Source organism: Pantherophis guttatus, chromosome 1, assembly GCF_059756535.1.
Source record: "Pantherophis guttatus breed Tessera chromosome 1, ASM5975653v1, whole genome shotgun sequence".
NCBI classification, from domain to species: Eukaryota; Metazoa; Chordata; class Lepidosauria; order Squamata; family Colubridae; genus Pantherophis; species Pantherophis guttatus.
In genome coordinates, this window is record NC_142063.1 from 36,363,394 (window position 1) to 36,374,990 (window position 11,597).

At 41.6% G+C, this 11,597-nt stretch overlaps 1 protein-coding gene across 3 annotated transcripts; it reads left to right on the forward strand.

Moving 5' to 3' along the window:
• Nucleotides 1–345: 345 nt before the first annotated feature.
• On the forward strand, nucleotides 346–8,869 carry ZBTB42 (zinc finger and BTB domain containing 42). Of its 3 annotated transcripts, XM_087871755.1 has the most exons (3): nucleotides 583–794; nucleotides 1,333–1,358; nucleotides 2,583–8,869. In XM_087871755.1, the coding sequence occupies exon 3, from the start codon at nucleotides 2,597–2,599 to the stop codon at nucleotides 4,025–4,027; it is 1,431 nt and encodes a 476-aa protein (XP_087727881.1). In that variant the 5' UTR covers nucleotides 583–794; nucleotides 1,333–1,358; nucleotides 2,583–2,596; the 3' UTR covers nucleotides 4,028–8,869. The 3 variants fall into 3 exon arrangements, with proteins under 3 accessions (XP_034274476.1, XP_087727881.1, XP_087727877.1); XM_034418585.3 differs by lacking the exon at nucleotides 1,333–1,358 and having other exon boundaries at nucleotides 346–794; XM_087871751.1 differs by lacking the exons at nucleotides 583–794; nucleotides 1,333–1,358 and adding an exon at nucleotides 1,515–1,929.
• Nucleotides 8,870–11,597: the final 2,728 nt, after the last annotated feature.

Genomic DNA, 11,597 nt, shown 5'->3' on the forward strand with positions numbered 1-11,597 from the left:
ACAAATACTTGCATTCCCCCCCCGCCCCCCATACACAGCCGTTCCTTTCTTTTTGTTTCCTAGTTGCTCAAAGCGGGTCCTTTTTGCAAAAGCTACACCCCTGGCCACGAACACCTCCCTCCTTGTAACCTTTTAAGCTGCCAGCGAGTTGGGACTGGGACGGAGGGGGGTTGAGTTAAGAGAGAAAAAAAAAAAAACCGAGCAGGATTTACAAATGCAAAGAAGCAGCTGAGGACCCACAGCAGCTGCTGCTGCCGCCGCTGCCCAGAACAGAAGCCCTGGCAGGCAGGCTGGCGGCGGAAGGGAGGAGGGACTTTTGTGTGTGTGTGTTTTTTTTTTTTTTTTAAGCTTGGGGTTGCCAGCAGCAGCAGCAGCAGCAGCAGTCAGACGACAGTGCACACAACCGGCCGCAGGCGCGTCAGGAGCAGCGCCCCGCCAGCAGCGCCTGGAGCTCGGCTGGGATCGCTATTGTGTGAGGACCGAGAAGCGAAAAGAAAGCCCGCGCGCACTCTCTCTCTTTACCCCCCCCCCTCTCCACCCCGGGCCCGGAAAGTATCGCGAGAGCGCCCTGGCTAACAACCTGCTTCGCAACACACACAGGAGCGCTGCCGCTGGGTTACCAGCAACAAGGAGCAGCTACACGGAGCAGCCGAGGGAGGAGGGGGAAGCACATCTGGGGAAGGCGTAGAGTTTGAGGCAGGGAAGTGGAGGAGAGAAAAGAAAAGAAAAAAAAAAAAAGACTCGAGCACATGCCGTGCTCCAGCGGCACCTCTGAGCAGCGCCTGGCCAGGCGGGTGAGTAGCCGAGCAGCGTATTTCCAAGCTGCAGGTTTTCCCCATCCCTCACCCGAGCCTTCGCCGAGGGGTTGGGGGGGTGGGTGCGGAGAGGCCTTTCGGGTTCCCCGGCAGAGATCCCATTCGCTGCCTCCGGAGTGTTCGGCTTCTGCGCTATTTTGGGCCGTTTGCTGGATGCGTTTGGCTCCGCCGGGCACCGAGCACAAAGGGGGAAGCTGAACGGATTGCCTTACAAAGTTAGAAAGAACTGGTGGTGTGACTCTGTGTGTGTGTGTGTGTGTGTGTGTGTGTGTGCTGTTGCTACTTTAGAGTATAAGAGAGAGCGGTCGTGGGGTAGATCACCCAAAGGCATCTTAGCCCTTAGAGGGCGATGTGCTTTTTAAAATGGGGGGGGGGAGGGAGGGAGAGAAGAGAAGAAGGATCCTTAAAAGTTTGCAAACTGCAAATCCCGAACTTTGTTTTTTTTTTTCCTCTCTCTCTCTCTTCCCTCCCTCCCTCCCTTCCTTCTGCTGCTGCTCTTTCGCGCACCTCTCCAAAGGTCAAGCTGTGTGTCCTCCATTAAGGGTAACTAGTAATAAGATTGTTATTTAAGCAACTTTCCTGGGCTGGTGTGGAAGGGTGGGGTGGGGGTGGGGAGGCGGCGACAGGATTTAGAATGAGGGAAGGACTCGGTTTAAGTTTGAGATTTAATAGATGGCTATAAATGGGGGGGGGGGTGTTGTTGCTGGAACTTTAAAAGGCAGCAAGCTGTGGTTGGCTGGTAGCTAGATTTGAAGTAACATATGGCATTAAAAGGGGCACAGCTGGAGGTAGCATTTCCATCGCAGTGAAGTCAGAGCAGCTGACTCTCCAGCTTGCGGTGTAATTAGCAAACGGAGCACTCCTCCCATCCCTCTCCTCCCTCCCAGACGCTCTTTCCTTTCTTTTTTTTCCCCTCTCCCCCCCCTCTTTTTTCACACACACACAAGCATTCTTCCGTTACTGGCTAGCGAAAGCCTCTTCTCTTCCCAAACATTTGGGTGATGGGGGGAGGGGAGACCCGAAGCAAAAAGCTTAGGCTGTTCTAGAACTTTTGGGAGGGGGATTCGTTTTCCTTCCTGTGAACCCTTCAGTCTGTATTCCCCGGCTATTCAAGGTAAGGTCCCTGAGATATTATGTCCTCCTCAGAGGAGCCTTAATTACAGGTAGCTGAGGAGGAACTGCAAAATATTGGGAGGGTTTTTTGTGTGTGCGTTTTTTTGCTTTGAATAACTTTTCAGAGTTGCATCTTAGTTTTAACTATGCCTTCTTATATAACTCTGATTTCTGTTTTGAAGGGCAAGTGATGGTTTAAAGGAACAAAGCCAATGTGGTTATGCTTTTTCTTGGATTAATAATATTTTAAGGGGGGGTGGGTGCAAAATACATTTTTTAAAAATCAAACAGTTATGGTGATCCCTTGGAGTTAAGATTTCCAGGAATGCATAAAACTCTGAAGTCAATCTCCTCCTCTCTCTCCCCCCCCTCCGTTTTAAAGCCTTGAGTGGCAAAGGTTGGAGGCGTTACTTCCTTAGAAGCCTTGGTTTACTTAAGAGTCAAGTTTTTCCTGTTTTTCAAGCAGGTGCTCTGATGTGGGGAGGCATTTTTGAAAATAAAAAAAATTAAGTAAAATTTGCAATCAGTTAACAGGTGAACTGTTATCCCCAAGGTTCCAGTTATCCCCTCCCCAGCCAATCTGTTTGTTTATTAATAGCTGGTTTGAAGCCCTGTGGTTTAGAGTAGCATTCAAGTTTTTCCTGTTTTGAACAGGTTATGAAGGAAGAATGGAGTTCCCAGACCATAGCCGGCAGTTGCTGCAGTGTCTGAGTCAGCAGCGTCACCAGGGCTTCCTGTGTGACTGTACTGTTTTAGTTGGAGACGCTCAGTTCCGAGCCCACAGAGCTGTTCTCGCTTCTTGCAGCATGTACTTCCATCTTTTCTACAGGGACCAGCTAGACAAAAGGGACATTGTGCATCTGAACAGTGACATTGTGACAGCCCCAGCCTTTGGCTTGCTGCTTGAATTCATGTACGAAGGCAAGCTGGAGTTCAACAGCCTCCCGGTTGAAGATGTGCTGGCTGCAGCCAGCTACCTTCACATGTACGACATTGTGAAAGTCTGCAAGGGCAAGCTGAAAGATAAGGAGTTGTGCGGGGATGAAAAGATGAACGGCAGTGGGATCTCTTTGGAAAGAGACATGCGGGTCCTTGATGAAGGAGTGCCCTTGGGGCGTGAGCTCAGCCCCGGGAACAAACAAAAATTGATTGCTTCAGAATATGAAAGATCAGCTGGAAAAGAAAAAGACAGTAGCTATCTGGGCTGGTCCTCTGAATTTGTAAGTATCAACTCTGCATTAGCAGAAGCAGAATTGGACACCGTGGCAGCTGAGAAAACAAGAGCTAATGTCTGTAATTCAGTGGGACCTTTGTCCCAAAGATCTCTTAACCACTCCTTGGCTTCATCTGGCATAGAATGCGCTTTAGACCTGTCTTTCAAGTCTGTGGCCGGGAAGGATTCCTTCCACCCCTCCTATGTCTTTGGACAGCTGGCTTCCAATGGTCAGCAGCAGAGTAGCAAACCCCTGATTAAGGATGAGCCAGAATCTTTATCAGATGGAGAAGAGAGTGAGGCAAGGTGCCTAGAAAATCAGCATTTGGGGAATTCTGCCAAGAGCCTGATGACAGGATTGGGAAATGTGTTTGCAGGGAATGGCAATTCCCAAGAGCCAGAGGAAGACTTGGATCACGAGCGGGAGGTGAGTGAAGATGACATGGATTCCTCTGACATTCCGTCCTTGGGGGTCTTAGTACCTCCAGGTCACATCTGTATTTGCCCGCTCTGCAGCAAAGTCTTTCCCAGCCCGCATGTCCTCCAGCTGCATCTCAGCTCTCATTTCCGTGATAAGGATGTTTCAAGAACCAGGCTTTCCCCTGATGGTTCGGTGCCTACTTGTACACTTTGTGGCAAAACTTTCTCCTGTATGTACACTTTGAAAAGACACGAGAGGACTCACTCGGGTGAGAAACCGTACACCTGCGGTCAGTGTGGGAAGAGCTTCCAGTATTCTCACAACCTGAGCCGCCATGCAGTGGTGCACACGAGGGAGAAGCCCCATGGCTGCAAGTGGTGCGAGAGACGATTCACTCAGTCAGGCGATTTATACAGACACATCCGTAAATTTCACTGTGGCCTTGTAAAGTCACTGGTGGTTTGAGAGAAGTTGCCAAAAGGCACCATTTATTGGACTTCTTTACTCTGTTGATTCACTTCGGGCAAATTATATTTTGAGGGGTTGGGAGAATGTAATTCTACATTTCATAGAGGGAAGGCTTCAATTGGGCATTTTCCCTATCTTTAGGCCTACTGTAGGCCTGCAATTACCCTTAATATTCTGTTCGTTTTGGAGTAACAAGTTGAATCTCAATCTGAGTTCTTGGATAGAAGCTGATTTAATCTCTTTGGTTTACTGTAATTGGTATGCTTCTGTCTTGGTGGATGTGCTTCTGATAAGTTGGAAATATGGTGAGGAAAATAGAAACCTTGATCAAAAGTGCTCCTTGGGTGAGATATACTAGATTTGCCTGCATAACAGCTCCTCCCTTCCTTCCAGTTTAGCACTCGTATCTGCAGTGCAGATGCCTCAAGTAGGCAATTTCAGAGTTCTAATGGCCCCAGTTCCTTTCCTGCTTTGGATGTAGCTTTTTTTTTTAGTCAGTGTTTTTAATCTGTTCCAGACAAGCAAAAATTCAAAGGGGGGAGGGATAGACTTTTTATTTATGAAGTGTGTGAGAGAAAAGAAATCTGAGTTCATGTGCCTCATGGGGACTGTCTAGAATTCTTATGATAATTTTCACTATAATTTGAAGAGGCCTTGAAATCAATGTAAGGTGAGGCTGAAAATTCCCCCTTTATCAGCAGGTGATAGTTTTATTCTTTTGAAACTCTTCCTGCCAAATCATCAGCCTCACTGGTGCTGCTACTCTTTTGCCTTTGCCAATACTTTGGAATTTCTCTCTGAATTTACATTTCTTGTGAATTGTAGTGAAATACTTGTTCTCCACCTTTGTTAGTATTGTTGCAGCTCTGATTCAAAGGTGGCCCTGATTGTGTGTCCTCTGATTCCTTCTTAGCTATCATGTATAGAATTGTGAACTTTGGATGTGAACTTTGGCTTTTGTATATGGAAAGCCAGAGTGGTTCCTCCATCCCCTAATATGAATTACCTGCTGTGAAATGAATCGGGTGGAATGAAAGGAGTTTACCTGTGCATTCATACCTGGATTAATGCTGAAGGAAACGTAGGAGAGAACCTTTCAAGATGAATCTTGAAATAGTGTAGGAGAGAATCAAGATGCAGGCATTATAACTCAGTGCAACACATTCATACTTCCTAGTGTAGTCCTCTAGTTTTGCTTCTAACAAAAGCACTTTTTTCAGGTAAATGATGGGGGGGGGAATTGGAATTTTAAAATTTAAAATGTTCTTTGGCTATTGAGGTTGTTGAGAGTTCCTAATTCCCAAAAGATCCCTTCCTTCTTTAAATTACTTGACAGGCATGGTTTTTAGGATGGGGGAGGGGTGGGATTTCACAGTCAACAAGGTACTGCAGATTATTCAGTGGTGGAAACATACTGTAATAGTTTTACTTTGACAATGAAAATAAGTGGTGGTATTTGAAGGCCCATTGCCTTTTTAGTCCTTATTTTGCTACATGTGAAACATCCAGCCCTCACTTACCATCAACTATAAAGTTATTTTTGGTCTTAGATTGCCAACTGTGATTAATCTTCCCCATACTGTTGTTTGATTGCAGTCATTAGGAAATGGTGATGCCTAGGCTGACTTCTGTATGTCAGAATTCTGCTAAAAGTGCAAGATCAGACTACACTATTCTCCCTCCCGCACTGAATAATTCAAACTGAGTCTCACAGGCCTGTTTTTATTTGAACTAGGCCAGTGAAGACATTTCTCTATGAAGCATTCATAGTTGCTGTGCCCATCCATCTGTTCATACATAAACAGATAATTTGTGTATTAAGGATGAATGTTCTTCCTTACGCATTCACACATGCTTTACTCCCATTAGCACAGACTTAGACCTATCTCTAAAACATCTGGCTGCTGCAGGAAGTCAATTGATTGGGGGGGGAGGGGATGCTATTTCTTGGAAACTGAAGAATCAGCCTTTGACTGACCCTTAAAGCACATTCGGCTGGAACAGTTGATGGACATAGACTTGGGTTTGAAGAAGAAAAATGGATTCAAATGAATGGGGCCTTGAAAAGTTATGAGAGAATCAGATGAGATGGCAGTCACATTAATGCATAATTTCCTTCTGAGGGGAAAAAAACTTGGTAATAATACGCACATGCCTTTTTTTTTTTAATCTTCAAAAAAATAGGTTTTTGAAAAGATCTCTTCTGCATTTCAAATTATGGGGGAATCTGTTGGTCTCCGGAAAACACACAACCATTTTGTGGCACTGAACCTTGTTAAGGCTAAATTAGTGTGAGTTATTCCATAGGACTGCAAGGGAGCAGGAACTGTTCTCTTGGAAGCAGATCTGCCAGCAAAGACATTCAGTTTACCTCTGAAGTCTCCCCATAGCTGCCTCTGCTGTAGAATACTTTGTGTTCTTATTGAAATATCAGTTCATTTTCATAGATCAAATCTTGTAAAATGCTACTGATTCATAGATGGGGAAGGCTTGATATTGGTTTGCATAATGAACTTATAAGCAAAGCATGGCTTTAAGTTGTGTGGTATTTTGGAGAATTTAAAACAGATTGAAATGTTGTGATACCTTTGGAACAAATTTGGGATGTTCACTTATTTCTACCTAATTCCAGTATTCTGTTGCCTGCCATGTTATTAAACATGCCTTCAGATATCCACAAAATATATTTTTGCATATGTGAAATATTTATATTAAAAAAAAGTATAAGTGATTAGATTTCTGAGAAGATGACGTTCAATGAATGGGACTAGAGAAGGATTGCCAAAACAAATTTACTGTCATTTTGGATGCACTGAAATGATTTTTTTTTTGAAAAGGTGAGTAATATTAATGTTGCAGAAAATATTATCCAGCACTTCCCTTTAATTATTAGAATTCCCCAAAAGGGAGGTTGCATACGTTGCCGCAGGGGATTGTTATATTGCTCAGCCAAAATTCTGATTGTGGGTGGTTGTTAGAATCTTTTTTTACAATAATATATCCCACTGCTGAAAAGGCATGTAAACAATAACATCTCCAGAGTTAATGTAAAGCAGTGTCTCAGTTTTAATTTTTTTCCTTCCTGATTTTATGCATTTCCCTTTGAATTGTAGCCAAAATATTTAGGAAACAGTGCTATGAAAAAGCATAACTGCTACATTAACAGCAATATAGCTGTTTTGGAGAGGGAGATGTTAGGATAAGTGACTCCTTTTTATTCAGATGAAAACTTATGGTGCAAGCTTTTTTAACACCTATTTTAAATGATAGTGGCCATAGTGTGTGAAATTTGACATTTATGGAATGCTTGGTTGTAGGTAATTGGTGACTGTATAAACATTCTTACTAACAAGGCACATGGTAGAGCACCATATTCCTAAGACACGTGACAACAGTACTGTGTCCTTTCTTCATATCTTTACCCCACCCCTTGGCCCAGATTGGAAATAGCACTGAACAAAACCTTCAAGTTAAGTTATTTCTTTTCTTTTTAAAATTTAAGTTATATATCTATATATATTTTCCTCCTGATGATACTTGATATAGTATTTATTAGATTTTTTTTTTAAATTAAGGAATGCTTGCTGTGGAGCTTTTTCAGAATAACAAGTGTGAAATTGGTGATTTTAATTTTATTTCTGTACATGTTTTACAAAGTGAATGTGTGAACATGTGAACCAGTACACAGAATGTAGTGCTCTTTATATGCTGATCCTATGCTGGGTGGAATGGCGGAAGAATACCCATCTCAATATGGAGCCTTGATTGTTTGCAAAGAGCTCTCCTTTCCTGACTGCAGGGGAGAACGATGAAAAGATGCTTTATCCCAGGCGCAATACAAGGGACACTACAAGGAAGGATTTAAGTACCTGGGTCCCTGAACCCATTTGCCTCTTATCTTGGTACTTGTTGAAGGATTTAAAATTAAGTGCCATAGGATACCAGTGGGTTGGATTTAAGGTTTTTGTTTTTTTAGCTAAGTTTAATTTTTTGGAGATGCTCTCTGCTGCAGTTAAAAAAGAACAGGTGGCAGATGCATCCAGCTAAGGGATTTGTTGAAGTGTTGTCTTTTTATTATTCTTTCCCAAAATTTCTGGGTTAATCACTTCTTTTTTTTAAAAAAAAAGATTGCACTTTTATTTAAGTATCTTTTTCATTCTTTGGATTTTTTAAAAAATTGTTGCAATAGTTCTGAGCATGTTTTGTTTGTTTTTTTTATGTTTCTTTACTCCACGGAAAATTACTAAGCACTGTATACTTAGGTTTGTTCCTTAATATTCAGCAGCTGCTCTGGTTTGCAGAGAGCATAACTGGAAATTTGGGGGCTCTGTTCTGATTTTATTCATTGGAGTCCGAATTTTATCATAGTACAGCTTTACCTAAAACACTGAATTTGTCTTCTACTTCAAACCAATACTGTGAAGTTAATGTTTGAAAGAAAAAAATCTGCTATTTTAAATTGCTTTTAATCTTGGTGCAGTTCAGATTCAAATATGTATATTTAAAGACACTAATTTTTGTGGGAGAGTTTTTATAGTGTATAGTATGTAGAAAAGCTATTGGATTGAACTATATTTTATTAAAAAAAAGTTCTTTCACTGTTTTATAGTGAATTATTGCCCTCACCCTCTCATTGTTGGTTCTATGCTGTATTTTAGGCTAGGTTCGACAATCGCATAAAAATGACTTTGACAAACTTTAATGTCTAGTTTCTGTGTGGTTTTGTTCCTTTTTTTAAAAAAAAATTGTGTGTTGGTATGTGCTTTTTTAAAAAAGGAAAAAACTGTGACAATCGTGATTAGAACTGTCTTTACTGAATAAAACACACTAGAGTTATAAGTGAAGTCTTTTATTTATTTCAAAACATTTATATTGTTCAGAATGAAACCTTCAAAAAGTGATGTTTCAAGAGAAATGATATAGAAGATTCAATACAAGAGGCAAGCAGAGGAAAACAATTTTGAGTCATCCATACTAAATAACATGTGCAAGTAAAGAAATAAATGTTCAAGGTTATTCTGAAAAGGCTAAATGTAGGTCAAGCTTACAAAAAAAATCCAATTGACAAAGTGTGGGGTTGTCACTAAAAAGTCCTGCATCTCATGGTCATGAAGGTAATTAGTTTTACCTGTGGATATATTAGCTAGAACTGAGTAGGAGATGGAGATTGAAGCTGCTTTCTAAATTGGATTGATCTCAAGCCACTTAGGACTTGAAAAGTTTACCTCAACAAACCCTTAGCCTCAGGTAGATAGGAAAGATAAGCCTTTCACACTTACACAGAAAGAAATATGAATTTGTCCTGCAATACACTCTACATGCTTCAGAAATCTGCAGTCAGTCACAGATGCCTGCTTGTTTACATGTACATGCTTATGAACATTCGCTTGAAATATGCTAAGAAAGAAAAATATGCTTTTATTCAGTGCACAGATATCAACAATTTTGAACATTGCTACTACTTATTATATGAGAATACCATGCACCTAAACTTTCCTGCTTCATGAATATTCATAGAATGCTCGTGGGAAAATTCTCTGCAAATGTACATGAAAACTTGCATGAATGTTGTCCAATTAATAATAGGCTTTGGCCACAATTGCCAGAATTGATGCAACACTTTCAAGGTACGATCCATGCTTTATAAATTGCACAACTGAGTCACATACAGGACTAAGTCATCTCTATTACGATTCACTGTAATGTATGAAAGTGATCCCCCTGTGATATGAAATTGGATCACATCCATCACAGGCTCTTTGGCTCTTGAATACTATCTATGTGATAAAAAGTTTTAAGAAATATGCCCCGGAAAATGATTAAAAGTGGTTTGCAGGAGGAGAGAAAAATGGATATACACAAAGATGGGAGGGTTAAACTTTATTCACTGCTAATTGTCCTCTGTGCTACAGGATTTGCCTTAGGAGAAAAACACGGTGTTCTGTTTTCCATGTGACTTGTAATCCAGTCCTCCCAAGCATTCCTGAATTAACAAGGCTGGGTAGGTCTCCATAGAAAAAAGCCACAAGAGAACTAAATAAAATGAGCATCTCCAAGGACTGGAATTAAGCTGTCTACTACCACCACCACTACAATTTCCAAGGGGGCAAACAAGGGGCGAGGTAGACGCATGGAATCAAGGAAACCATCAGAAAGTGCCTGGCAGAGTCGCAGTTGATTGGTTGAAATGGTGAGTATCTGTCCAGTCACCAGGGGTTGGAGGCAATTTGATGATATCTTGCTGAAGCAAGGTGGAATTCCTTGTCATAAATCAGGGCTGAGGAAAAAAGTGATCTATAAAACAGCATTTCTCAACTTTGGCAACTTTAAAATGTGTGGACTTCCGACCCCCAGAATTCCCCAGCCCATATGCTGAGTGAGAATTGAAGTCCACACGTCTTGTTAAGGTGGTGAAACACTCTTGTACGCATTCAATGTGCCTTTTTTTTTTTTTTTTTTACTGCAATGGCATTTTATCAAAAGCGATCTATGCAGAGGTAGGTATGTAAATTCAGACCTAAATCTCAAAAGTGTTGCCTGAATTGATTCAAATTCTGGAACCATAAAAATTGTTTTTACAGCGCAGAATGGCAGGACAGTCTGGCATTGCCCCTCAAATCCTGAGAACTCTGCCATTCTTGACACTGCAGTCAGACAAAGGTGTCCTCATGGCAAGTTCCTTTCATCTCATTAATTTTCTTTTTTTACTTACCTTGTTTTAATTGAGCTAATTTGTTTATTGTAACTCTACCCTACCCCCCCAAATCTTTTGGTTTTATACCACTTCTTCAGCACAGCTGCACACTTCAGTATACACATCTGGCACTTGTGTCCTTTCAGAATGATTTACCCTAGAAAATTAAGACTTGCCAACCTGGTTTGAACAAAATAACAAAGAAGTCCATTAATATTCTTGGCCATTTATGAGCTTCAAAGTGACAGCTTCTGCAGTATCTCTGTAAGAAAAGGCTGGCACAAGTTATAGTGGGAGGAAAATCTGATGTAGCAGCAGATTCCTAGCCAAAAACAATTTATGCTGGCCAGAACTGACAGCATTTCCAAAGGCTAAGGGGTCATTGGCGGAAAGCTGGCATTTAAGCCACCTGCTTGTATTCACGCTAAGTCTCCTGCTGTTGCCCTCTGCTGGGTGCCTCCTCCAGTAGTTTCCTCCAGTTCATCAACTTCAGTTCATGACACTGAACTGAAGTGAGTTCCTTTCCTCCAAGTCTTTCTCCTATTGATTTTCTGTTCTTTGCAAATGGTTGTTAAGGCTGTCAGATGATGATTCAGCTGAATCTCACTGTGCTGCCAAAATGCAGCAAGGTCATAGGAGCCAAGGAGCTTGTTTGCATGATGTCCAGGTTCCTTTACATTATTTCAACTTTCCTACCACTCTTGCAGGTGTTTGAACATATGACAAGTTTCGCATGTTGCATCAAGCCATAGTGTTGTACATTCGATTCAGAGTAAGATGCATGCCATGGTTTATTTTATTTTTATTTAACATAATATGTTCAGTTCTGCGTTATACTAAATTTTGTTCTGGTTTGTTTTAGCATGTTCTCTG